We start from the raw sequence: 27,176 nt of genomic DNA on the forward strand, positions 1-27,176 counted from the left end.
ATCTTGAGGCTGGGAGATTCAAGTTTCTGACCTGGATCTTGGCATGGAGATCTGAGGCATAGCGGCCATGAAAAGAATAAGCCCAGGCAAGGTAGAGCATGCCTTTAATCCCAGGAGACAGAGGCAAGACCTCTGAGTTCAAGGTCAGCCTGGAACAAAGCAGGTCCCAGATCCAGGCGTGGTGGTCCACACGGTCATCTGAGCCACACCTTCTGCCGGAGGCCTACATAAGGACGTTGGAAGAAGGAAGACTCACTCTTCTTCACCTGCTTGCACTGACTTGCCAGCACATCTGTTGGAACCTACGTCCACAGCAGACAGCTGAAACAACTAGCCTCATGGGACTGAGCAATGCCTAGATTCTTGGACTTCACAGCTGCCGATTGTTGAGTAAGTTGGACTACAGACTGTCAGGTCATCACAATAAATTCCCTTAATATATAGAGACATTCCATACGTTCTGTAACTCTAGAGAACCTAATACAAAAGGTACAGAGACTTGGTTCCCACCAACCCAAAGGCTACTACTGTCATCACACAGCATCTGATACCTACAGCAGAGATCACTTCACTGTGATCTGCCTGCCTCTTCTTCCAACTGTCGCCGCACTGAATCATGGGGATTTGGAGTATCCTAACATTGTATTCACAGCCCTGCTCACTCAGATTGACCCCATGATAGGCTACCGCTTATCCCTTTGAGACAAGAGCTGCGGCTCCCCCCCCCCCCGGGGGAGGGGGGCTGAGGACTGAACCCAGGACCTTGCACTTCCTGGGCAAGCGCTCTACCACTGAGCCAAATCCCCAACCCCGAGCTGCGTCTTCGTAAGGCTGTTTTTATTAAGATTTATTCTTATCCATGTGTCTATGTGTACATACCTGTGCTTGTCAGAACCCCTGGAGCCAGAGCTGCAGGCGGTCATTGTTAAGAGCTGCCAACATGGGGCTGGGGATTTAGCTCAGTGGTAGAGCGCTTACCTAGGAAGCGCAAGGCCCTGGGTTCGGTCCCCAGCTCCGAAAAAAAGAACCAAAAAAAAAAAAAAGAAAGAAAGAAAGAAAGAGCTGCCAACATAGGCGGTGAGAACGGAATTCAGGTCCTCTGGAGAAGCAGCACTAATGGGAATGGCCCCAAGGCTCATATGTCTGAGTGTTTGGATTGTTTATGAAGGACTGGGAGGTGTGCTCTTGTCACCCGGGACAGGCTTTCAGGTTTCAAAAGCCCAGGCTAGGCCCAGTCTGTCTCCCTCCCCCCAACCCTGCCTCCATTCGTCTGTAAGATATAGGCTGTCAGTTACTGCTACAGTGCCAAGCCTGCCTGCCAGGACAGTCACGGCCTCACCCTCTGACACTGTAAGCGAGCCCCCGGTTAAATGCTTTCTTTTGTTAAGTTGCCAAAATATCCTTGGTATCTGCTAATGGTTCTTATCAAGTGAGACTCAGGCTATCACACCCACTCTGAGGACTAGGATCTCTAGCATGGCTCACCCTAGAGTCCCAGGGATGTGAAGCACCAAGACCTTCAGGAGGTCTTTACCAGTGACAGTAAGTGGAGACATGATCTATTCCTTGTTTCTAGGATTCGGTCTTCCTAGTGTGATCACAGGGCATTTGTGGCACACATATATGAGCAGTGTCTTCTAAACTTTTGGCCAGTGTTCTAGCCCCATTCTAGTCTCCGTCTCACAGATGGTACATGTAGGCTGGAGACCAACCCAGTGAGGGACTTGAGGGTCCTGATTGGTTGTCATAGTAGAGCTAAAATAGAGCTTGTAATGGAGCTAAAAGCCTTCGTACCATAGCTCTGCTAAGGCACCACATGCAGGCTGCCTGGAAAGGCCCCTGGAGTGGGGTAGGTCTCCGGACCTGAGGGAGGTTAGCCGGATGGATCACTGCTTGAAACCTCACTCTTTAGCTGCTGCCACTATGTCCTTTGAGGGATGTGGGCGGCAAACCTGGGGAGGGAGCATGAAGAGAGACAGTGGGAAGGAAGACACTAATCCAGGTGCCTCACGGTGACCACCGGTCAGTCCAGCTTTAGCCTAGGCTAAGGCGCTGTCTGTATCAGCATCTGTCCCCTAACACACAGGCTGTCCCCTGGAAGGCCTTTCCCTGAAACCATCCACCCTGTGAGGGGAGGCACAGCTCTCCATTCTGGGCAGGAATCTCACCCCTGCTCTAGTTCCGCATTTCTCAGCCTGGAGTCTTCCAAAGCTGGGTCCTGTCTGGAGCAGCTGGGTGGAGTGGGGGAGTTCCTGTGGGATTCACTTCCTACTGTTCCGGTTTCCCTGCTCAATAAGGTCAAACATTCGACAATCCCCTGCTTGACTCCACATGTTCTAAGATCCCTTTGGTGTAGGGTCTCCTTTCGAATGTCTGAGTACCCAGCTTGTCTTAGCCGGAGTCAGTCTGAATATTTGCTTTATTTAAGAGTTGTGTGCCTTGGTCCCACAGTTTCAGGGTCAAGTTTGGGAAGTTTGTGCCACGGTACTGCCACAGAGAGGAAGTGGTTCAGGCTGCTAAGGTCCAGGGTCACCTGAGTTTTGAGGTCCTTCAGGAGCTTCTTTTGGGGTGGCCTATCTTACAGTGGCTGTTACTTCTTCATACACGTCATCGCTTCTAACTTGCTGAAAGGAAGTTGCTTTCTTCCCCTTCTCAGAAACCAAAGGGACTTCTAAATTGTATTTTTTCTCTCTCTGCAGCCTGTGTATTTTCACATAGAGAACTGTGTTCACCAAAAACATTATTCCCACTGACAGATAAAATAGGATGTGAAACCAGACAGGATCTGATGACTGGGGACCTGAAAGAGAGAAGAAATCCTTGAGACAGTGGAGCGATCCAGCCAAGTTCTGTTTGGAAGGAAAAGACAGATTGATGAAAGCTGTCTGTCCCAGAGAGTAAGTTCAAGGGACAGAAACTTCCAGCAGTTCCATATCAGCCCTCTAGGTGGAGCAGGATCCTTGGGAATGTCACACCTGAACTTGAGGGACCATTGCTATTTCTATGTCTTTAATGCTTGCTTGAAGCAAGTTTGAGGATTCTTTCCTGCCAGAGTCTTAGTTCTAGAAACTCATGACCCTCCACTCCAGTCAGATACAGGCAAGGGGACTATGTTGTCTTTGAGGACAAAATGTAAAGCTTTAATGTAAGTTCATCGAATCAAAAAGTGCACCCTTGACCTGGCTACTTTTATGTCAACTTGACATAAGCGAGAGTCATCTAAAAAGAGGGAACCTCAACTGAGAAAATGCCTCCATAAAACCCAGCTAGTTGGGGTTGGGGATTTAGCTCAGCGGTAGAGCACTTGCCTAGCAAGCGCAAGGCCCTGGGTTCGGTCCCCAGCTCCGAAAAAAAAAAAGAAAAGGAAAAAAAAAAAAAAACAGCTAGTTTCTAAATTAGTGATTTTAGGGAAGAGCCCAGCTCAATGTGGGTAGGGTGGGCTGGTGGCCCTGGGTTCTTTAAGAAATCGGGCTGAATGAGTCACGATGAGCAAGCCAGTAAACAACAGCCCTCCATGACCTTTGCGTCAGCTCCAGGTTCCTTCCCCATCTGAGTTCCTGTCCTGACTTCCTTCTATGACGAATAGTGCTGTAGAGTGTAAGCCAAATAAACCCTTCCCTCCCCAACTTGCTTGTGGTCATGGTGTCTCATCACAGTAATGGACGCTAAGACAATCCTAATATCTTCTGTAGCGAGTGAGTGGGGGCAGCAAAGGGGAAGTGAGAGAGGGCTGCAGGGAGGAAGACAAAATGAAGGACGTAAACAGGAGGGAAAATGAGATAAAGGAAAGAAGAGGAATAAAGGAAAGGGTAGGGAAGGGGAGGAGAGGAAAGGAAAGGAATGAAATTCAGGGAAGGCTGTGGTTCTGAGGGAAGCTGAGGCCCTGCACATGAGGTGTTCCTCTTCCAGGCTGGACTACAAGCCCGAGTGAACCCCAGCCCCACAGCAGGAAAGGGGGCCCCCACTTCCCTCTCACTCACCAAATAGCTCCAACTTGGTGCTGCGCTTAAGGACACGGCCGTCCTCCGTGGCTACCTCGCACCAGTATGATCCATCATCTTCCCTTTCAGCCCTTGGTATGTGGTACTCGGAGGATGTGCTCCTGTCCTCCAGGATCTTACTGCCCACATAGAAGGAGAAGTAAAGCCGTAAGCCAGGACTCTGCAGGAACAATCTTGTCTCACAGTTCAGGATGACCAGACTCCCCTCCGGGAAGGGAGATGACAAGGACACTCTCAGCACTGGTGTGGCAAATAGCTCTAAAGAGAAAGTTGACAGGGGACAGGGTGTTCCATTCTGTGTACTGTTCTTTTCATGAGACTCCCCTTTATCCTCAGGAGAATGGGTTTCCCCTATTGCCAGAAGAGAGGCATAATTTCTAAAAGCCTGACTGTGGCCTCCAGCTAAGGGGCTTCTCATTTACACAAGCACACCTCGGATATCGGAGCCATGAGTCCCACATCAGCATCCACCCAGAGTCAACACTAAGACCCGCTCGCCAGCTAGGTCATTCGATCCTTGTGCTATTCAAAAGAGAAGCTGGAACAATTTCTTCCCCCCAGAAATGAACTTTTTTTTTTCCGGAGCTGGGGACCGAACCCAGGGCCTTACGCTTGCTAGGCAAGCGCTTTACCACTGAGCTAAATCCCCAACCCCTAGAAATGAACTATTTTTAGGACAGGAACACCTTGCTGGGGAGCCTGAACACAAAGAAGGTAAGCTGTGGAAAGAACTGGAACGAAGACCCTGTGGAGCTTGAACAGAGAAAACTACTTTAAAGATGCTTAAAGAGAAGGGGACCCAGGGGGGCTACAGGGTCTCTGACACAGAAACACAAAACATAACTGGTTCCTAATGTCTTTCTGGCTTTTATTTCTATGGAAGTTTCGTGAGATTTAACTGGGTCTTTTAAAAAGATTTATTTATTTTATGTATATGAGTACACAGTCCCTGTCTTCAGACACACCAGAAGAGCGCATCTAGTCCCATTACAGATGGCTGTGAGCCACCATGTGGTTGCTGGGAATTGAACTCAGAAGAACAGTCAGTGCTCTTAACCACTAAGCCATCTCTCCAGCCCAAATGAATTTTTTAAAAAACTCTTGATTACTTTGAGTCTCTGGCTTTAGAGCTAAAATAAGTTGATAAAGGGGACAGTCACTATCCCCTGACTATGACACTATCAGGCCACTGTGGATGCTGAAAAGAGCAATGCTGAGACTTCACTTCTGGGCTAGCCCAGCCAGTTGTGGGACCAAGAAAGGCAGTCTGGTTCCCAGTTGAGCTAAGGCTAGAAACCCTGAAGACCCTGAAGGGATGGAAGAGTTTCATCTGTTCCAGGAACCAGGACCCTGTCACAAACCGCAGCCCCCCGCCCCCCAGATTTGTGGCCATCAGTCACATAAGGGCAATGCCCCAAGCCAGCCCCCCCACCCCCATGTAGAGGACATGACCCGTGGTCATGTAGGCTCAAGACAGATCTCCATTTTAATGAGGTACCTAGAGGCCTGGAGTCTTAGCCAATAAGCTTTCCTTCCCAGACACTCCTCCTTGCAAAAGGTATTTAATCTCAGGCCCAGCCTGAGAAGTGGGATACGGTTTTACTCATCCACTTTCCACCACGACAATAAATGCCTTAAAACCATGGACGGCCTCTTTTCATTAGGATCTGCCATGGGGAGCCATGGAGCATGAAGCCATGAAGCCTTTGCCTTCAGAGTCGCGGTCTATGCTCCTAGCCACGACCTCCACCAAGCCCAAATCCGCCGCCTGATCAAACCAAGGATCTCCTCGCAGGACCAGTCGGAGCTCCCCTCTTTTCCCTTGCCCCAGGCTAGATCCAGCCTGCGGACCCCCACTCCATTCTCAGCTCTTCAGTGGCCCCCAGCAGCGCCTGGATGCCCAAGAGCCCGAGAACCAGACGGCCGGTCCTTGTCGCAGGCCCAGCAACCCCTGAACCAGCTCCAGGCGTCCCGTGCCTCAGCGTGAGCTTTTCCACCCCAAAGCTTTGTCCCGGGACTTCCATACAACCCAACAGCTGCTAGGCGACAGCACCGGGTAAGCGCAGTCAACTCCGGCGTCCCACCTCCCAGAGCGGCCGTGGCGGAGCGGACGCAGGACCCACAACCCTACAGCCAGCGATCTTGGGTGGCCTTCCGGGAGGTTGTTTGCCTCGTAGGAGGACTCAGCTCCCTCCTTTGTAAGTTTAAGTGAGGACTGTAGATACTTTTGTAGTGGCTCTTCTGGTCCTTACAACTGTAACTCTTGCTATCTAGACTGGATACCTTTCACGGTGACAGACACTCCTGCAGACTTGAAGAGTTTTTTTCCCATGGCTGAGCAGTGATAGATGCCGCTGTGACTCAGGTTGGTTTTCAGAATGGTGACCTCTGAACCTTGAGAAAAGTCAAGGGATTCTCCATTTCGATAGAAAGCCACATTGTACACTTTCTTATTCTGCCACGGGTGACACCTCAAGGCCAGAGGCTCTCCTTCTGTGAGGACTCTGTGGGAGGTCTGGAGTAGCAGCCAATCTGAAAAGTGAGGGTCCACAGTGTTTGCATGCGACGGAGGAAATGTGAGGAAGCCAAATCCTGACCCTGAGGATTTTTATATCTTTTACTTGAAACATTCCAACCCCAATCTCCACTATGGCTCAGGCCTGTCTCGCTCTCAAAGCGCTCAGTGCTGGTGAAAGAAAATTGACTTTTGCCAGCAGCTGTGCGCGCTAGCGCCCCCTATCTTCTCAGTCACTGCCACACTCCTCCTAAACGCAATTTCTTGCAATTCCTGTCCCCAACCAAGAAACCACCCTGCACTGTTCAGACAGACACACGGATGTCTTTGCTTTATGTCTGAAACACAGTAGAAGATTTTGATTTATCTCCTTATGAAATTATCAAAACGCAAGTAAAAAATAGACACTGAAATTAACCGGACTCAAAGTCTCAATATCTCAATGAACTTTTATACAGTTGGAATAGCCATTCCAAATGGCAGCTGTGGGGATTGACACTTGAGTTGTATACTGGCACTACAGAATTTATTTATCTATTTTTTTTTTTTGGTTCTTTTTTTCGGAGCTGGGGACCGAACCCAGGGCCTTGCGCTTCCTAGGTAAGCGCTCTACCACTGAGCTAAATCCCCAGCCCCCAGAATTTATTTGTATGCACCTATCCATCAACAAAAGTGAAAATTTCATGACAGACATAGAACAAGAAAAACAACATGCTTTCTGCCCTCTTTCATGTCATGTGTCCTTTACTTGTGTTCTGTCCTTCCTCGACAGAACCCTAATGTTTCTCATCTGTATGTTATACTGTACCCAAATGTACATTCATCTCCATATGTTTTTGGCTAGATTCTACATATATGGGAAAATGTAGGGGGTTTTAACCTTTAATAAGGGTATTTCATATCAAAAACACATGAGATACAGCTTTTAGCTGTACTATATGATCTAGACATAGCTTGCTAATTTCCTATTCAAAGATCAGCCCTCATTCTTACTGCCTCTGAGTAGGAAAGTGACATTCATTCTGAGTCACACGACTAGAACCTGGACCCACCAACCAGCTTCACTTTTTTGGTCCTGGGGTCTCTAAGAGGTTCTGTCTGTTACAGACTTAAAGGGTGGGGAAAAGCTGAATGCAACAAATAGATGGCAGCAGGGAAATTTGTGAACGCAGCAGAAAGCATCAGCTGGGGAAGAGGCATTATTACAGGTGAGGAAATGCACACATGGCAAGCACACAGAGAGAGGGCCTCTGCACACATGGCAAGCACACCCAGAGCCTGTGCACACACAGGGAGCTAAAATTCTCAGTCTCTTCTCAAAGGCTGCTTTTTGTTTGTTTTTTCAAGTCTTCGGTGAGTCAGTCTTCCTCTCCTAATTTACGATTGGCAGCTGATTGCCCCACAACTGTTATATAAGCATATACAGATCCCGTTGAATTTCTAGGCTGGTCATTCAGCAGAGGGCCCAACTGGTGGGAAAAAAAATGAATAAAGTCCTTCAGATTCTTTTTTTTAAACCTGTGAAGCTTTTGTCTCAGACCAGGAGGATAAGGAGTAAACCATCCATCTTGAAAGTCTAGATGGCTCCTCTGTCTGCCTACCAGGGACAGTCTAACTCCTAGTGTCTTATCCCAGACTGACTGAAACTCCCGAGTGTCAAAGCAACCACAGTGAAATCTCCCACTGTTGCCTAACCATGGCCAAACATTTTATAAATAGGATTGGGGAGGAGTGACCAGGAAACCTGGTGTATTAGATGACAATCAAGAACTTTCGTTCCCTGGCTGGGGGGAGGGGCTGGAAAACCTGACCCTGTAACATTGAAAAGGCCAGCAGCAGAGAAACTCCCAACACTTGAGAATGCCCCGAATATATAAAGAATTCCTGTGAGCTAATGGGGCACAGGGGAGAGGGGAGGCAATAGAAATCCTGTCCAAGGCGCTAGGGAGATGGCTCAGCAGTTTTGTTTGATCGCATTCTAGAGCATGGGGTTCTCAACCCATGGGTCGGGACCCCTTTGAGGATCAAAAGACTTTGGCAGGGGTTGCACACCAGATACCCTGCATATCAGATATTTATTTTACGATTCGTATCAGCAGCAAAATTACAGTTATGAAATAGAAATGAGAATAATCTTGTGGTTGATAATCACCACAGCATGAGGAACTGCATTAAAGAGTCAAAGCATTAAGAAGGTTGAGAACCACCATTCTCGGAGGACCTCAGTTCAGTTCCGAGAACCCAGGCCTGGCAGCTCACAATCGCCAGTGACTTCAGATCCAACACCCTCTTCTGGCCGCCAAGGATATGTATGCACATGTGGCGTACAGATACATACACACACATAAGTAAAGTAAGAAACAAAATCTTTTTTATTGTTTTATTTTCTAAGACAGGGTTTTTCTGTGTAGCCCTGGGTGTCCTGGGGGGGGGAATTATATATATATATATATATATTTTTTTTTTTTTTTTTCCTCACCCTGAACACCAAAATCTGCCTGCCTCTGCCTCCCTAGTGCTGGGATTAAAGATGTGCCTCACCACCACCGCCCAGGCACGAAAGACTCCTCGAGGACTTTGTAAAGGTTTTATAAAGACATGTAATAAACACATTAAAAGTGGTCAATACACAATCAGCAAAGAAATATAAATTTAAAACCACAACGTCATCCCAGTGTCCACAATCAGAATAACACAAGGAAAACTACAGACAAGAACTGCTGTGGGTGAAGTTAGAGAAGCCGGGGCAGAAATTTTGAACAGAGATAAAATACTAGAAGCTGAGATTTTTCTTGAGACCTTGTATCTCAAACTGATCCAGCTGTGTTGCTGCGGGCGAACAGGGCCTTGATGTAATGCTTTAACTACCCTGACTCCATTGACCTGGTAGGTTCTTAATGCTGATATGTTCACTCGGATTAAGTCTCACATACATGCTCAGAGAAAGAGAGAGGCAGAGACAGACAAACAGACAGACAGGACTCTAGCACCCACGCCAAGAAAGACCTTGAGTTCCCCACCCCTCCTGCCCCACACCATGCTTACCTCTGTAGATTTCTAACTGCACAGGGTCACTTGGCATTGAGAGACCTGTCTGACACTTGTATTCACCACTGTCCTTGAAACTGGCCTTGAGGATGCTATAGGTAGGTGTGGAGATCTGAATGGCTGTGCTGTTGATAAACCACTTTGTGGAACTGTCTCCCAGGTGAGGTCCCTCACACAACAAAGTGACATTTTCCTCCTGGAAAATGCTGAGCCATGGGGGCTGCAAGGTGACCACAGCCTTTGTGGCATTAACTGTAGAACAGAGAGACAGACAACAATGTGACCCCTGAGTGAGTTAAACTGGTGAAGTCTTACTGGGAGCAGAGGGGGAAATGCCTTAGTTTAAAAAGATTAGCAAGTTAAGAGCCCAGGCAGCCAGCGGGCCTTTAAATTCCCGGACTGCAGGAGCTTGTCTAGGTTATTTGATCTGGATTTGGTTGTCGGTGATGAAAGCACTCATGTTAATTAGTGGGTTTCAGACCACTAATTCAAACTGGGCTCAACTGGCCTCAAGCCAGTTTCCCTACACTCAGCTCTAGACTGTGGGGGAGGGGAGGCAGCAGGAAAGCACTTCTCCATTGGCAACAGAGGCTCAAGCCCTTGAAGCCTTCCTATCTCCTGAGGAGAAAAACCTGTCTCTGCTGTTTTATGAAAAGGACAGATTTGGGGCACTAAGAATCCAGTCCAGTAGGGCTGCTTCTGGTTTTCTAAACTTCTGTGCTTTTCTGATCTCACTAGGCCAGCGTTTCTCAGCCTGTGAGTTTCGAACCCCTTGTGTGTGTGTGTGGGGGGGGGGGTCGTCAAATGACCTTCCACAGTGTCACCTAAGACCATCTGAATACACAGATATTTACATTACGATTCATAACAGTAGCAGAATTACAGTTATAAAGCAGCAATAAAAATAACTGTATGGGGTTGGGGATTTAGCTCAGTGGTAGAGCGCTTTCCTAGCAAGCGCAAGGCCCTGGGTTCGGTAGCCAGCTCCGGAAAAAAAAAAAAAAAAGAAAGAAAAAAGAAAATAACTGTATGGTTGGGAGCCACCACTGCATGAGGAACTGTATTAAAGGGTCACAGCATTAGGAAGTTGAGAACCACTGCACTAGGCATTTCGTTGAGCAGCCAGAGTTTGCTCAGAAAACTTTGGACAAAAACCTTAAACACCGGCATTGCAGAAAACTCACTCTAAATGCAGACTGCAACTGAGAAATCCTCCTCTTGCCTGTCTTTCCCCTGTGCTCCTCCCTCCAGGCTGATGGAAGCCACCTTTTGAAAACAGGAAAGCAGCAGAGGGGGAAGGATAAGAGAGCGGTCACTCACCTACTTGCCCACCAACTGGAACTGCAAGAGACCAGAGACAGAGATCAGTTGGTGAAAGAAAATGGTGGCAACAAAATGCAGACTGGGAAGAGAGGTCCTGTCGCCTCCCAGGACCATCTGAACCCTTTCTGTCCCTGTTTTCCAAAGTCAAGCACCAGCAGAACGAATGGTTGTTCCTGATGCTCTCTTTATTCTGATGGAGGCTGCAGGCTCAGTGCCGCCAGAGGCTCCCTTCCCATCCTTTGGAAGTTAAGCACCAATAAGCTATCTGATCATTGATGAGCAGTCTTTAGAGTTCTAGGCTAACATGCCAGACGGTGACAGAAAGTGCTGACTCATCATGGCGAGAAGTCACATCCCCCAGCAAGCCTCCTTTAGCCAAACTTACCCCAAAGTAGCAGAGTCGTTAGAAGCCACATGTCACCTCCAAGCTGGTAAGAATCATGTAACGTGCAAGACATAAAAAGGTTCTACTTGGGGCTAGGGACCAAGTTTAGAAAAGAGGAAGGAAGTTGCCATTTCTGCCTACTTGCATTATGGCCGTGTTCCTTTTTCTGGGAAATACATCCTTAGTTTTTTTCCCCCTCTGTTGACAGGTCTCCTATAGTCCAGGTTATCCTCAAATTTGCTGTGTAGCCAAGGATGACCTTGACTCCAGATCCTCTTGCCTCTATCTCCCAAATGCTAGGATTACAGCCTTGTGTGGTTTACTGCAGCTCTGATACCCTGAAACTCATATATAGACCAGGCTGGCCTCTCACTCACAGAGACCCACCTGCCTCTGCCTCCCAAAGGGTAGGATGAAAAGGGTCCAGCACTGTTCCCAGCTTTACACCGCTGCTTCATAAAGCATGGTTTCTCGTTCTCAGCGCCCTCAGCCCATCTCTCTTTCAAATGCTGTGTTTAGTTTGCTTCTTTTGTTTTGAGTTGTGAATGCTCAGAACCCAATGGAAAATCCAAATCTAAACTTTTACTGGTACTTCTATTCTGGTTATTTTCTCCTACTGAAAGACCCCCTCCCAGAAAGGGAATTGTACAAGCCCAAGGCCCTCAACTATAGAAGTAAAAAGTAAGTTTTTAGATATGTGGGACAAGCTGACCCAACATTTAGACAAAATAGCCCAGAAAAGAAAACAAAATGCAGAAACTAGACTAAAATATGGGCATTGCTCCATGGGCCACCTGGCGGGGAAAAAGAAACAGTCCCTGACCCCCCCGGGAGACCCGACCACCATGTACTTTTTGCTAACTCATTGTTATGATTATAGCCAAAATAAGTAACATACACGTATGCCTCATTTACTCCACCAATCACATCCCTGTAACCATGCATCTGCTTCTGTAAGCCTGCTTCTGCTCCCCAAAATACTATAAAAAGCCCACCCTGGCTCTGCTAGGCGCGCCAGTCTTCCGAATTGACTGGGACGCCCACAGATACCTGTGTATCCTGATCAATAAAAATCCTCTTGCTGATTGCAGCCTGTGGACTCGGACTGGTCATTGGGCTTGAGGATCTCCCTCCTGAGGGAAGATTCTCTCTGAGAGTCTTACACTACTATTTCTATTTCTTAGGGAATAGTTATGGCAAAACTGCACTTTAGAAATTGATTCAAGGTTTAGATAGTTTTATCCTTTAAGTCCAGAGATTTCTTATGTCAGTCTGTATGAGAGTCACGGAAAAAGAGTGCCCCTAACATAAGCAAGTCTCGGGGCTGGGAATTTAGCTCAGTGGTAGAGTGCTTACCTAGGAAGCGCAAGGCCCTGGGTTCGGTCCCCAGCCCCGAAAAAAAGAACCAAAAAAAAAAAACATAAGCAAGTCTCTGCTCCTCTGGGCACACAGAAAGAATCAGCCTTTCATTTTAGGAAAAAGTGAGGTCAATAATATATAAGCCATCTTCCAGAAAATTACTATGGATTTATAGCATTTAGGCTAACTCCAGAGAAATGCAACACTTAATATAAATATCATTACAAGAATATCCGTAGGGAAGGAGTTTCAAGGTTCAAATGAGAAATTTTGTGCCCTCAGTGTCACCCTTAGAGAGCTCTAAAGGTCTAACTCACAATTCTAGGGATTCTGTTAGCGGAGAAAAAGAAAGTAGACTGAGTTCAAAGATTGCTGTTGGCCCTGCCCTAGGCAGATACTCCCTCTGTAAACTTTGTATACTTTGTAAACTTCCTAAACACTCAAGGCTCCCAAATGGCCAGGCTCCCCAGAGAAGGAGATCTAGCAGCCAGGTCCTGCCTTCCAGACTTCCTGGATGAAGGGCGGCCAGGCCCCGCCCTAAAGGAAAAAAAAAACCAAAAAAACAAAACAAAACAAAAAAAAAAACACCACCAATCCCTGAGTTTGGCCCAAGATTGGGCCACATAATCCCTCCAATCCCAGACCACTCAGAAAGCTCCTCCCAAGCCTCCTCCACCCACGGCCCTTCAACACTATATAAACCCTGTGTTGGCCTCAGTTTCCCAGGCTGCTACTGGTCTGGGTTTTTTTCCTTTTCAGTTAAATCTCTTGTGTGAAGTTTGTTGTAAAATGTGACTTGGTGGTATTCCTTGGCCCCAACTGCTGGATAGCTTTCCCAGTGGAGCTATGCATCTAAAACCATCTTGACTCGCAACTGTGACTCACCCACTTGGTTTCCACTAACTAAAGAAACGTGGATGGGAACATTACATTAAATCAGAACTTAGATCCAAAAGCATAAAGTTGTCTCTCTCACACAGCTGCTTCTGTGATCACTGCTAGAGAGTTCTCTGCTAGCTAACCGTAGCACAGAGCCATCTGCATTAGTCATGTAGACTGAAGCAGAGTTGCCCCAGTTATCTACAAGCTTAGCATGAGAAATAAATGCCCGTTGTTGCATCTCACTGAGATTTAAAGATGGCTACAGTGTGATCGCTGGTTGATACACATCAAAGCAAGAAAGAAGATCTGGAGTGAGCTCAGGGTGTTCCCAGACAGACAGGCAAGCTGTAGTTCTGAGTCCATCAAGTACTGTTTTCATAATTCTTACAGTTTTCTTTCCACGGTTTTCTGCTGCGTGGATGTGACATAATTTATTTCATCAACTTCTCTTCAGGCACAGGTTATTTCTAATTTGTAACCATTATGACCAGAACTGCAATATCTTTAAGATTTGAATTATTGGAGTTGGGGATTTAGCTCAGTGGTAGAGCCCTTGCCTAGCAAGCTCAAGGCCCTGGGTTCGGTCCTCAGCTCCGAAAAAAAAATTTTTTTTAATTATTATTTCCATAGGACACATTCAGCTAGCAGAGCTGAAAGTGGTGGTGCTTACTTATAACCCCACAATGGGGAGTCGAGACAAGAGGCTTGTGAGTTTGAAGCTAGCCAGTGCTATACAGCAAGACTTAACCCAGATGAGAAAATCTGGGTGGAATTTTTTTTCTTTTCTTTCTTTCTTTCTTTCTTTCTTTCTTTCTTTTTTTTTTTTTTTTTTTTTTTGTTTTTGCTTTTTTGTTTTTTTGTTTTTTTGGAGCTGGGGACCGAACCTAGGGCCTTGTGCTTGCTAGGCAAGCGCTCTACCACTGAGCCAAATCCCCAACCCCGTGGGATTTTTTTCTACAGAACACACACAAAGTCAGATTATTTATCAATTCGATTACTTGTGGGGGGGGTATAGAAAAGAGAATGAATTATATATAATACATATTCATTAAAGAAGTAGAGTTCAAAAGCAGACCATTTGATCTCCTTCACATCCTCATGAACAGAATATAACACTGGCCCCTTTACCCCTGAAAATTCTAAAGTCACAGTGTTTCAATGATCAAGATAACACGGGGGATAAGAACTCACCTGTATGGGAGAGAGATAAACCCCCATGACCTGAAGGGATAAAATGCTCTTTTCTCTAATAAATATCTGTAGTTTCCATATAAAGTAGCCACTGTCACACATGTGAGTCCATGTAAGAAAGAACTTGGAACATGGAGCACATATCCTAACTAACCAGGCAGCACTGTCTAGCATTTAATGACCAATGAAAATCACGATGCTCACAGGAGTCATGAAAGAATCCACAGAAATATGTGGCATGTGTCTACATACAGACAGTGTGACTGTCTTTAATCCAGCCTCGGAAGGCACAGCCAGGGGCCTCAACGGTATTGGCAAGCACTGAGTTTGATTGGGAAATTCCGACCTAATGTGATGAAAGAAATGGAAGGTCAACTTCTGCACTGTAATCACACGCACGTGCACACACAGCCCCAGTCACACGCACGTGCACACACAGCACACCCAACCAAAGATATGCAAAACCATGCATACAGCATGTGGGCACACATTAAAACTTGGACAAAGAAGAAAAGAATTGCACATAATTATCAAAATCACAATTATATTTAAAGACTGGTATTTTTTTTTCCTTTAACAGTGTTGAGAATTGGAACAAGTTCAGTGATCTGCCGCTGAATTGTATCCTCGGTCCTATAAGTTTCTAACTTATTTGAAAATTGAAATTGTCTGCTTCTTCGTGTTCAGTAATGTTAGAAAAGCTCTACCAGAAGATTCGCATGAAGCAGTAATTTTCCTTTGACTACCATTCGTGTTAATAAAAAGTCCCCTGCCAGAAACCACTGATTTCTCTCTTCTTAAAATTGGATCCACCAAATCTTTTCTGTTTTGGGCATCTTCAAAATGAGAGCAACTTTAGAAATAAACCTTCACCTATGCCTGCAGTGACAATTTTGGAATTTTGGCTTCTTTTAAAAACACGAAAAGACTATAAGACTATGTTTTCACTCTGATCCAAGGTGTAGGCGTGAGGCTGCTTCAGATCGTCCACAGCAGCTGACTGTGATTTGCCTCATGCTCTGGCAGGGGTGTGATTTTGCCAGCTGCAGATAGTTTCTGTGATTGTGTGATGTTTGGAACTCTGGGGATTTATCGGAGGTTCCATAAATGCCCGAGAGAGTCAGGGTGAGTTGTTGGTCATTGTTGGTCTCAGGTTAAGTCGTAGTGTGCAAAGAAACAAGAAAAAGAAGAAATTAGATATCCTGATGGTGAAGATCAAACTTACCCCAAGAAACTCCATGCCCCTGATCAGCAGGAAGTAGTCTAACGATAATGTTGCCCCCTTTCCAACCCCTGACTTTATTCAGGGTCTCTTTTCCTTCCTCTCTATCCTTTTTCTCTCCTATCTGGTTAGGGGGTTGAAAGGGTGGAAGGAAGAACCCACAGAGTAGCAAAAGGCAGGTTACATGTGCCTTTGTATCCTCTGACTCTCCATCTCTGCTCACCACTAACACATTCCTCAAACCCTTTGTCCAATATTCCTATGCAGCCCTGAAATCTCTTCCTAAGCTGCTCCATGGTCAACTTCATCTTACCGTTTACTATTATATACATATTTTCCATTATTGCTGAAGTGACATCGTCACTGTGCCCTGTTGTCTCCATCAGGAAATGGGACCGTCACACAAATCTCTCCTCCAGCTTTTAACTTTCTGATGGTGTGAGGAAAGCACAGACACGGAGACACTACTCAAAGACCGTCACCAAGTGCTGTGTGCAAGGATGGTTGATGGATCATAGGGCTAAATGTTCCTAATCTTCCCTGTCCTTCCAAGCCAGCAACAGTTTGGAATTCCTGCTAGGTGCCTTCAAAATCATAGCAACAGGACAGGAGGGCATCATAGACAGAAGTAGAGGTGCCAAGAAGGGACAAAATATATTGGCCACAGAGTCTTCCCACATTCTTTGCATCTGTTCCACCCTAAAGGAAGAAAAATATCTACTTCCTTTAGAACAATGTTCCTCAACCTGTGACCCTAGACCCCTGTGAGGTCAAAGGGCCCTTTCACAGGGATCGCATAATCAGATATCCTGCGGATCATATAGTCACATTACAATTCATAGCAGTAGCAACATTACAGTTATGAAGAAACAATGAAAATAAGTTTGTGGCTGGGGGTCACCACAACATGAGGAACTGTATTAAAGGGTTGAGGCATTAGGAAAACTGCTTTAAAATTGAGAACCATTGTTTAGAAACTGTCTGTAACTCACACCTGCCTGTAACTCCAGTTCTAGGAGATCCTCTTCTGGCCTCCTGGACCAGGCACATATGTGATACACATGCATACATCAGGCAAAACAGAAAAGAAAATAAATAAATCTTTTAAGGAGATTTTTAAATTTAATACAGCATAAAGTGTAGCAGTGGTTCTCAACCTGTCAGTCGTGACCCCTTTGGTGCATCAAACAACGTTTCACAGTGGCCACATAACAGATATCCTCCACATCAGATGTTTACATTAGGATTTGAACAGCAGCAAAATGACAGTTATAAAGTAACGATAGGAACTGGGAGGCAGCACAACATGAGCAACTGTATTAAAGGGTCATAGTATTAGGATGACTGAAGACCACTAAAGTATAAGATGAGGATCGTAAGACCATCTCAATAAATACAGGAAAAAGGCTTTTGATTAAAAAAAATCATGTTGAATATCCCTTGATGATAAGAATCCATGAATAGGGGTTGGGGATTTAGCTCAGTGGTAGAGCACTTGCCTAGGAAGCATAAGGCCCTGGGTTCGGTCCTCAGCAGCTCGGGGGGGGGGGGAGGGGGATCCATGAATAAATAGCACCTCACCATAATAAAGTAATAAAGGCTACACACGACAAACCTGCAGTCAACACTAGCCTGAGTTTGGGTAGGTTTCTGTGTGAAGAATTGTAGAGTTTGAAAATGTGGGTACTTCTTTCTTTCCTTTTTAAAAGAAATTTATTTTATGTATCTAAGTACATTGTATGTCGCTATCTTCAGACACACCAGAAGTGAGCAGCAGATCTCATTACAGATGGTTGCAAGCCACCACGTAGTTGCTGGGAATTGAACTCAGGACCTCTGGAAGAGCAGTCAGTGCTCTTAACCACTGAGCCCCTTGTTTCCTCCTCCTCTTCCTCCTCCTCCTCTTCCTCCTCCTCCTCTTCCTCCTCCTCCTCCTCCTCCTCTTCCTCCTCCTCCTCTTCCCCCTCCTCCTCTTCCCCCTCCTCCTCTTCCTCCTCCTCCTCCTCCTCCTCTTCCTCCTCCTCCTCTTCCCCCTCCTCCTCTTCCCCCTCCTCCTCTTCTTCCTCCTCCTCTTCCTCCTCCTCCTCCTCCTCCTCCTCTTCTTCCTTCTCCTCCTCTTCCTCCTCCTTCCTTTTCCTCCTCCTCCTTCTTCTCCTCCTCCTCCCCTCTTCCTCCTCCCCTCCCCTTCCTCCTCCCCTCCTCCCCTCCTCCCCTCCTCCCCTCCTCCTCCTCTTCTTCTTCTTTTGCCTGATTGCTCAGCTTGAATTTCTAGTTCCATATTCATTGCTCTGATCTTACAGGAGAAACTTCCTGTTTCTCCTTGTATTACTAAGAGTGCTCTCAAGAAGCAGATTTTAAAATATCTATTAAAAGAAGATTTATGGGGTTGGGGATTTAGCTCAGTGGTAGAGCGCTTGCCTAGGAAGCACAAGGCCCTGGGTTCGGTCCCCAGCTCCGAAAAAAAGAACCAAAAAAAAAAAAAAAAAAAAGATTTATTGGACTGGCTTCCACGATGCAGTCTGGGTAGTCCAACAATGGCTCTCTTATACTGGAGAGGCCAAGAACTCATTAGCTCTTGCTCAGCCCCTGAAGCAGGCATGGAAGGTGGGTGGGTTCCTTTAGAGCAGATGCTCTTCAGTGCTTGCTGAAAGCCTTAGGCTGGGTTCTAATACAAACGCAGACTGACGCAGGAGTAGCAACAGAGTAGCTAAACTTACTAGTGAGAGTGAAGGCAAGAGGACAGAAAGAAAAATGTTTCTCTTATCTTCTCTATTTAGGCCCTCCCCACTTTGAATAATCTGATCAAGGACATTCCTCAGAGCTTGCCTTTGCTTTGATTTCAGATCCATCAGGTTGAAGGATGGTGGTTAACCTTGGTGAACAGGAGAACTTATTGGGGTTACTAGCAGGAATATGGGTAAGGCCTCACCAAGGGCCTTCCTATTGTGAAGCTGGGAGCCCACTGCCCAACTTGCAGACAGCAGACAGGTCAGCATGCACCCTTTCCAGACAGCTCGCTGGATCTAAACGTCTTCTGGAAAAGCTTAGCCCACCTGAGGGTCTTCTAGATAGCTCAAAGTTTAGAGCATTATGAGTCCTAAGCTTCTCTCAAAGATGAAATGTTTGTCTCAGAGGAAATTTCAATGCAACAAAAGTCAACGAATAAAACCCAGTACCTTTTGTATACACCAATAAAGAGAAATCAGGAAAGCAGTCTTAGTCATAATAGCCACCAGAAAGCTAAAGATGCCTGTAAAAGTGTGAAAGGTTTCCACTGTGAAAGAAGGGGCTGGAGAGGTGGCTCAGCTGGGCAGTGCACTCACTGCTCTTCCAGAGGCTGTGGGTTGGGCTCCCGGCACTCACATGGTGGTTACCGGGTAACTCCAGTTTCATGAGGCTCCAACACCCTCTTCCAGCTTCTGTGGGCATCAAGCCCATACACAGTGCACAGACACACATGCAAACAAAACACCAATACACGTAAAATAAGAACAAATAATTTTTTTTTCGGAGCTGAGGACTGAACCCAGGGCCTTGCGCTTGCTAGGCAAGTGCTCTACCACTGAGCTAAATCCCCAACCCCATAAATATTTTTTTTAAAGAAGAAGAAGAAAAGCATTAGGGACACCAGCAAGTAGAATGAGGTCTCATCATCTGCATCAGGATAATTTACTGTTTGTTTATATGGACTATAATATGGATAATTTACTGTTTGTTTATATGGAAGTGCTACCCAGAGTGACCTACAGATCCAAAGTAATGGCAGGTTTCATAGAACAAGGAAAAATAAATCCTAAAATGTCTATGGAAAAAGGAAAGACCCTGAGAAGGTAACCCTGGGCAATTCTGGGGGTATTACAGTTCTTGGCTTCAAAATCATGGTAACAAAACCAGCATCGCACAAAAGCAGACGTATAAACCAATGGAAAAGAATTATGGATCCAGGAAATAAATCTGCACAGCTTCAACCAACTCACGGAAGTGATTTGTGTGGAGCAAACTGGATAGTCACATGTACAGTATTTAAACTGGGCTTCCAGTCTCTCACTTTGTACAATAATCAACCAGATATAAAAAAAATTAATGTAAATCCTGAAACTTTGAAATGCTTGGTAGAAAACAGGGCTGTGCTCCAATATATTGGCTAAGACTTTGGCAGCTCAGAAGACAAAATCAGGATCAACAAACCGGCTTGCAGTGGTTTCTCTTGACTGTCTACTCAGTCACCCTGAGAGCTGGGAAACCGGTATAGCATGCCCTGGGAGTGTCTGGGGTGTTTACAGAGACCAGTGTCTTTCTTTCCTTCTTCCTGCCTTCCTCACTTTCTTTCTTTCCTTCTTTCTTTCTTTCTTTTTTTCTTCCTATGAAAGGTTGGAGACAAGCGGTTCAAGACAGGGTTACTCTGTGTAGCCCTGACCATCCTGGAACTTCTTCTGTAGACCAGACTAACCTAAAACTCAGAGATCCCCCTGCCTCTGCATATTTTTTTTAATCTCCCAAATTCACCAAAGCTGAGGTTCTTAACCTGTGAGTCTCTTCTCTTTGTGGGATCAAATGACCCTTTCACAAGGGTCACCTAAGACCATTGGAAAACACATATATTTATGTTACAATTCATAACAGTAGCAAAAGTTATAAAGTACCAATGAAAGTAATTTCATGATTGGGGGTGTTAAAGGGTCCCAGCACTAGGAAAGTTGGGACCCACTGCACTAAATACAAGTAGTCATGGTGGCACAAGGCTATAATCCTAGCACTTGGGAGGCAGAGGCAGGAGGATCAAGTGTCAAGGTCATCCTTGGCTACACAATAAGTTTGAGGACAACTTGGGCTACAGGAGACCTGTCAACAGGGTGGAAAAACTAAGAATGTATTTCCCAGAAAACGGAATACAACCATCTCTCCATCATCGGGTATTAAAAACTCTTAAAACTGGAGTTCAAAGGTCACTCTAACGTAATTATGGTTTTGTACCAAGATTCTCATATATATAAAGAAAACCTGACGATAAGATTGAGCTGTAAGGAGGGACCAACGGCACAAAGTTATCTCTAATCTCTGCACGAGATATATCATCACCCACCCACATATTTGTGTGTGCACAATAATAAATAAAATAAAATCAGATAAGTGAAAACATTTACTCTAGGTTGTTCATGATATCTTTTCAAAGAATCAACATTAGACTTAATAGGTCCTGTTTTTTAATACCTTGGCTTTTCTGTTTTATTTTCCTACTTGCAAGTTCATCTTTATTACACATTCAATTTCTATGAAATTAGGAGGCCCATTAAATATCACTTTGCTTAGCGTAAGAATTTTTTGTAAATGATATAAGGGCTACCATCTTTTTTTTTAAAGATGTATTTATTTTATGTATATGAGCACACTGTAGCAGTCTTCAGACACCAGAAGAGGGCATCAGATCAGATTACAGATGGTTGTGAGCTACCACATGGTTGCTGGGAATTGAACTCAGGACCTCTGGAAGAACAGGTAGTGCTCTTAACCACTGAGCCATCTCTCCAGCCCCAGAATTTTTTAAAATGCGAAATGCCGACGTTGGGGTAAGTTGAGCTGCTAAGTAAACAGAGTTGTGAAGTGTTGACTGTGGTAGGTTGTGTTATTATGTATGGTGTAGGTTTTTGTTGTTTTTGAAACAGAGTCTCATGAAGTCCAATCTGGCTTCAACCTCCATATGTAGCTGAGGCTCGCCCTGAACTTCTAGTCCTCCTGTGTCAAACTTCTGAGTCCAGGGATCGCAGGTGAGCACCACCTCATTCAGTGCTTGGTGTTTGATCCTTTATTTTAATTATGTGTATGTGTGGGGATTGGTGCGTATGAGTAAACTGTCCAACACTGGGTGGTATTTACAAGAAAAACAACCTGCTTTAAGACACCATAACCCAAAACCTCTAAGACATTTTCTGCCGGCAATAGAGTTCTGTCCTTCATAATGTTTGTAGGATTTCGTGAGTGGGTAAAGCTGAAGATGTTCTCTGTAGAGCGACCTGTGGGAGGAGACACACTGGAGGAATCGAGGAAACTTCCCTAAATGAAATCAACTGTTTGAAGCGCATTTTACCCCTGCACTACTAGTTCAAAGCTTCCCTTAGTGAGCTGGCTGATAGCCCAGTCACAGTTCCTCCAGCAAACAATCCAAGAAATAAGCACCCTTCATCCTGTGGCCAAAGTCTCTGAACTTCAGAGAGCTCTCAGCTCACGGAACTAGCATGGCTAATGAATTCAGCAAAACATTGCAACGAAATAGTTGTTTTCGGGGAGCACCAAAAGGAATGCACACAGCGGGACACTGCCCTTGCGGTCCGGTCCCCACGGTGGCTTTACTTTGTAAGGGTTTTATCCACTCTTCCTCACGGTCTGAGTTGTTCCTTACCGCCACAGCTCAGTTTCTCTTCCCCTAATCTGGACTGGTTCTTAGCAGGAAGTGAACGTGAATCTCAACGGGGAGTCAGAGTTACAGAAACGAAAGTAAATAAATCCATCGAAAGGAAGTGGAACGCTAACATTTCCATCTTACTACATACTATCATTGTGCTGGTGTTGCATATGACATAAATAAAACTAATAGAAGTTAAGCAGTTTCCTCACGGTCCAAGGTCAATGCGCTGGAGACGCTAGGGACACCCCTGCTATCCCTGCTTAACCCTGAGGGTGCCTCTTTCTACATAGAGGTTCAACAAGGTGGCCAGGCAACCAGCAGCTTTATTACTGGGGGGGCTGGGGGGGGTGCTGAATTCAGTCAGAGCTGGGCACTCTGCAGTAGGGATGGGAAGAGGATCAAGAAATAACTCACTTCTATCTTCTTGCTGGCTCAGCACTTTTTCTTCTTTTCCGGAGCTGGGGACCGAACCCAGGGCCTTCCGCTTGCTAGGCAAGTGCTCTACCACTGAGCTAAATCCCCAACCCCTGGCTCAGCACTTTTAAAGACAGTAGATGTATGTCTTCTGCTCTTTCAGGAACTGAGTAGGCCTTCTTGTACTCCGATAGGGACTCTCCTCTTCATAGTAATAATTTAAGACAATATGGTGAAACTCATTAGAGACGGAGATACATTTAGGGTTCCAGGCTTTTCTCTCACTTGCTTCCAGGAAAATGGTATAATATTGGTATAATGTAATACCAATGTAATACCATTATAATGTAAGCTTATGTTGAAGGGAAATACCACGCTCTGATTAGTGTTTTCTCAGTTTGACACAAGCCAGAGTTACTGAGAAGAGGAACCTCAGTTGAGAAAATACCTCCATTGGATTGCCTGTAAGGAAGCCTTTAAGGCATTTGATTGATTTATTGATTGATTGATTGGTTGATTGATGAATTGACTGATGTGGGAAGGCCCAGCTCACTTGGGGAGGGGGGCAGTGCCACCCCTAGGCATGTGGTCCTGGGTGGTATAAGAAAGCAGACAGAGCAAGCCATGAGGACCAAGCCAGTGCGTAGCATTCCTCCAGGGCTTCTGCTTCTGTTCCTGCCTCCCCGTCCCTGCCCTGGCTTCTCTTGGTGAAGGACTTTAACTGTAAAGTGAGATATACACAAGTTGCTTTTGGTCACCATTTGATTGCAGCAGCACAAGGCAAACTAAAGCAAAGCTTGGCCCGGGAGCGAGGGGGTAACTGTGTCCGCGCCCATTGCTGAGACACAAGGCTTGTGTGGAGCCCTTTCTCCCTAGCAGGAGCGTGTGTGAAGGGATAGGGAGAGCTGATGTGGTTCCTAGGTTGTGATCATACTCTTTCCCATGGCCCTAGTCACTGTTAGACCAAGTCTTCCTGCCCTAGAGGCATTGCTGTCACACACCCCAGACATCTGTCCTGTCTCTTCTGAGTCAACAGCAGCTGCCACGTTAGACAGACTGGAGGTCTGTGAGAGCCAGGGCTGCCTGGATCCTTGCACTCCCCACTTGGTTATGGCAAATGGTTCGGCTCGGAAACCTCCCTGGAGAAGCTATTTCCTAATGTAAGACTTTCCCCATCCCTATCCTTCAAGCCCCTGGACTTAAGGGAGATTTTTCTCTCTCCCTTTTCCCCAGCCCTTCTCTCCTCTCCTTTCTGTGGCTGAATGATTGTCATTTGGTCCAGGCTTCTGAGAAGAGTCCTGAGAGACCAACCATTGTGAACCTCTTTATTCCCCTGCAGATTTGAGTAAAAAACCTAGCAATGCTGTCTGGGGGTTTTCTAGACAAACAGTGAAGACTTCAGAAAAGGGCATTTGCTTCCGTTGCTCAATCCAATCCCATGATTCCCTACCCACGCCACCTCACCTCCCTCCCCGCCAGCTCATTTCCATAGGTTTCTTCACAGTGTGGTTCCAGAAGACATCTTTTTCAGTGTATGAAGATCACTTGCCCCTTTGCTGTGTTTGCACACAGCCTGGGCCCCTCCCAGTCATGAGTGTGTGAGCCATGCATCTATCTGATACACACCCAACATGTTTCACGTCTGTGCTGGAGTCTAAGCATTAGAGGAGGAAGAGTCATTGTCATTTGGGTCAGACACTCAGATAGTATCAGCAAAAAGCTTGGTGATGACCCCAAGAGTGAGCATGGAGCTGGTCAGCAGTGCAGCCTTCAGTCCTTAGCACAGGAGGACATTTTGGAGACAAAATTAGAAATATGGGGTTCTTGGCAGTTTCTGGTTAGTGTAACTTGTGCACAAATATTTACTAATGATTATGATTTGTTTTTTTAAAGATGTATTTATTATATATGAGTACGCTGTAGCTGTCTTCAGACAACAGAAGAGAGCATCAGATCTCATTACAGCTGGTTGTGAGCCACCATGTGGTTGCTGGGATTTGAACTCAGGACCTCTGGAAGAGCAGGCAGTGCTCTTAACCGCTGAGCCATCTCTCCAACCCATGATTATGATTTGTAATTGAAAACACTGCCTCTGGATTCAATTACACTAAGTGTACTTTTGATTCTGTTATTTTAATAAAAACAACTCAAAACCACATAAAGCATAAAGACTAGACTAACTTCATATAAGCAATAATCAAAAATTAAATAAGTATGGCTGTTATAAAGATTCTTTATATTTACCAAGGAGAAAGAAAGACTTTTTGTGTAGACAACGGACCATGAGGCAGAGATAGGGGGACTGTGTCATACATGTGTTTGATATCACATTTAAATGTGATTAACATTTCCTTTTCCCTAAGACTTGTCTCAAATAAAAACTAAACACAGAAGACTTTCCAGAACGCTGAGGTGATGTTCGTGCATGGTGGATTGAGGCCCACAGACATAGTTGTTCTGACATTCCTTTACTTGCCCATGCATGCAAAGCACATTGTTCAGAACCTCATCTAAGCTCAGGACTGTAATCCCAGCACTTGGGAGGTGGAGGCAGGAAGAGTAGGAGTTCAAGGTCAGCCTTGAACATGCTAGAGATATTTCACAGGAAGTCCTTGATTGTCTAAGGGTTTTCATTGCTGCGAAAAGACACCATGACCAAGGCAACTCTTTTTTTTTTTTTTTCACTTTTTTTCGACTTATAGCTCTGAGTCATTTTATTAAAAAAAAAAACATGCTCATAAGTAGACTAATGGACTTAAAATTCATCAGATTATTTTTTTAGCTTGTCCTTCTAGTAAGTCTTTAGCTTCATTGATTTTGGCTACTATGTAAGGAGATCATCCCTTGTCTGGGTGGTTTAAGAGCATAATCTGTCGATGAGCATCCGGGTTCTTTCCTTTAAAGAAAAAGGAAAGTAGGGCTTACACCTAGTATTAATGCTGCTTCCTGTTTTGTCATTTTGGGTTCAAACCCACCTCTATAGTACCCACCACCGAAGGCAGATTTTGGTGACTCTGGAAAACTTGTTTTACTTGAGAATCCACATGCTTCAGTGCCTTGTAAAAAACATAATGGCCTGCGAATCCTGCAGCAGCAATGGTCAATCTGACTGCTACCACTGTACTGGCCATGACTCCACTTCTCGACTCCCACCGTGTGCTCATCCCAGAGGAGCCCACAGCCACACGATGCCTGTGTAGAACGATGGGGCCCGAGCCAGCACTCCCAAGGCAACTCTTATAAAGGACATTTAATTGGAGGTGGCTTACAGGTTCAGAGGTTCAGTCCATTATCATCAAGGTGGGAGCATGGCAGAGTCCAGGCAGACATGGGGCTGGAGGAGCTAAGAGTTCTACATCTTGATCCAAAGACAGAAGACTGACTCCCATATGGCTAGGAGGAGGGTCTTAAAGCCTACCCCCACAGTGACACACTTCCTCCAACAAGGCAGATGAGATTTATGCTTTGTACTTTTGTGAAATTTGCCTTTAATGGGACATTAAAATAATTAATACATAAACACGTAAACATATAAAGTTTAAAGATACTGTGATGGTCTGAATAAGAATGGCCCCCATAGGCTCATATTTTTACATGTTTAGGGAGTGGAGTGCAAGCATGTGCACGTGTGCGCTCTCTCTCTCTCTCTCTCTCTCTCTCTCTCTCTCCCTCTCTTCCTCCCTCCCTCCCTCCTTCCCCCACCAGAATGGAACTGACAAGTTGGTGCAAATTGACTACACCTTTCCCTCCAGCTGCTTGTCCCCATAACAAGGATGTATTATTTGGAAGAAAATGAATACTAGCCAGCTTCCTGGGCTCCTACCAAGCCAAGGCTGGTGAGAGTCAAGATGATTATGACATGTCCAAAGACCCTCCCTTATAACCGCCCTTTCTTGGTGACATGTGGACTGTGAACAGACAGAAAAGGTGCCAGTATAGCATATGGCTTGCTTGGTGAACTATGGTTTCATATTTTGACTTTAGGTTCAAATGTGGCAAAAGGCATGGGACAAAGATGGGAACATATAAAGTTTCTGTCAGCCAAGGTGTAGATCTTGAAAAACATCTCTCCTTAAAGGTTAGGGCAGCAAGGACTGGAGAAATGGCTTAGTGGTCAAGAGTATTGGCTTCTCTTCCAGAGGACTCCTGAAAAGCTCTCAGGGAGAACTTTCCCTCGGGATGGAGACCCTCTAATTCCAAAGACCAGACCGAGACACCACAGGATGCAATCAGCAAGAGGATTTGGTTTATTGTCGGGATACACAGGCACAGGCACCTGCGGGCGCTTCAGTCACTCGGGGGACTGGCGCGCCCCACGGAACCAAGGATGGGCTTTTTATAGGATTTTGGGGAGCAGAAGCAAGCATACAGAAGCAGATGCATGGTTACAGGGATATAATTGGTGGATTCTAATATGGCAAGGGTTTAGCCCG

At 45.6% G+C, this 27,176-nt stretch overlaps 1 protein-coding gene, 1 long non-coding RNA gene and 1 pseudogene across 4 annotated transcripts; 1 reads left to right on the forward strand and 2 right to left on the reverse strand.

The window, feature by feature from the left end:
- Positions 1-2,401: 2,401 nt before the first annotated feature.
- On the reverse strand, positions 2,402-11,402 carry Fcgr1a (Fc gamma receptor 1A). 3 transcript variants are annotated; one of them, NM_001100836.1, is made up of 6 exons: positions 11,273-11,318; positions 10,885-10,905; positions 9,562-9,816; positions 6,285-6,533; positions 3,981-4,259; positions 2,402-2,800 (listed from the first exon to the last, which is right to left on the reverse strand). In NM_001100836.1, exons 1-6 carry the CDS (start codon positions 11,301-11,303, stop codon positions 2,574-2,576), a joined length of 1,062 nt encoding a protein of 353 aa, NP_001094306.1. In that variant the 5' UTR covers positions 11,304-11,318; the 3' UTR covers positions 2,402-2,573. The 3 variants fall into 3 exon arrangements, 2 of the variants coding, with proteins under 2 accessions (NP_001094306.1, XP_038957976.1); XR_005500264.2 differs by having other exon boundaries at positions 2,662-2,800; positions 3,981-4,120; positions 11,273-11,402; XM_039102048.2 differs by lacking the exons at positions 10,885-10,905; positions 11,273-11,318 and adding an exon at positions 10,749-10,862.
- On the forward strand, positions 2,759-4,804 carry LOC134485653 (uncharacterized). Its single transcript, XR_010063881.1, has 2 exons — positions 2,759-2,897; positions 4,338-4,804. It is a non-coding gene; the product is annotated as an uncharacterized LOC134485653 (long non-coding RNA).
- Positions 11,403-18,179: 6,777 nt separating the features above from the next.
- On the reverse strand, positions 18,180-26,392 carry LOC134485655 (mitochondrial import inner membrane translocase subunit TIM14-like; annotated as a pseudogene).
- Positions 26,393-27,176: the final 784 nt, after the last annotated feature.

The sequence above is a fragment of the Rattus norvegicus genome, chromosome 2 (genome assembly GCF_036323735.1).
Source record: "Rattus norvegicus strain BN/NHsdMcwi chromosome 2, GRCr8, whole genome shotgun sequence".
NCBI classification, from domain to species: Eukaryota; Metazoa; Chordata; class Mammalia; order Rodentia; family Muridae; genus Rattus; species Rattus norvegicus.

Coding starts and splice junctions, on each gene's coding strand:
- Fcgr1a (NM_001100836.1), bottom strand. CDS start 11,303: ATGTGGCTTCTAACGACTCTGCTACTTTGGG. Junction 10,906..11,272: donor AACGACTCTGCTACTTTGGG/GTAAGTTTGGCT, acceptor GGTCTCTTGCAG/TTCCAGTTGGTGGGCAAGTA. Junction 4,260..6,284: donor AGTGTCTGTCACCGTGAAAG/GTATCCAGTCTA, acceptor CTTTCTCTTTAG/AGCTATTTGCCACACCAGTG.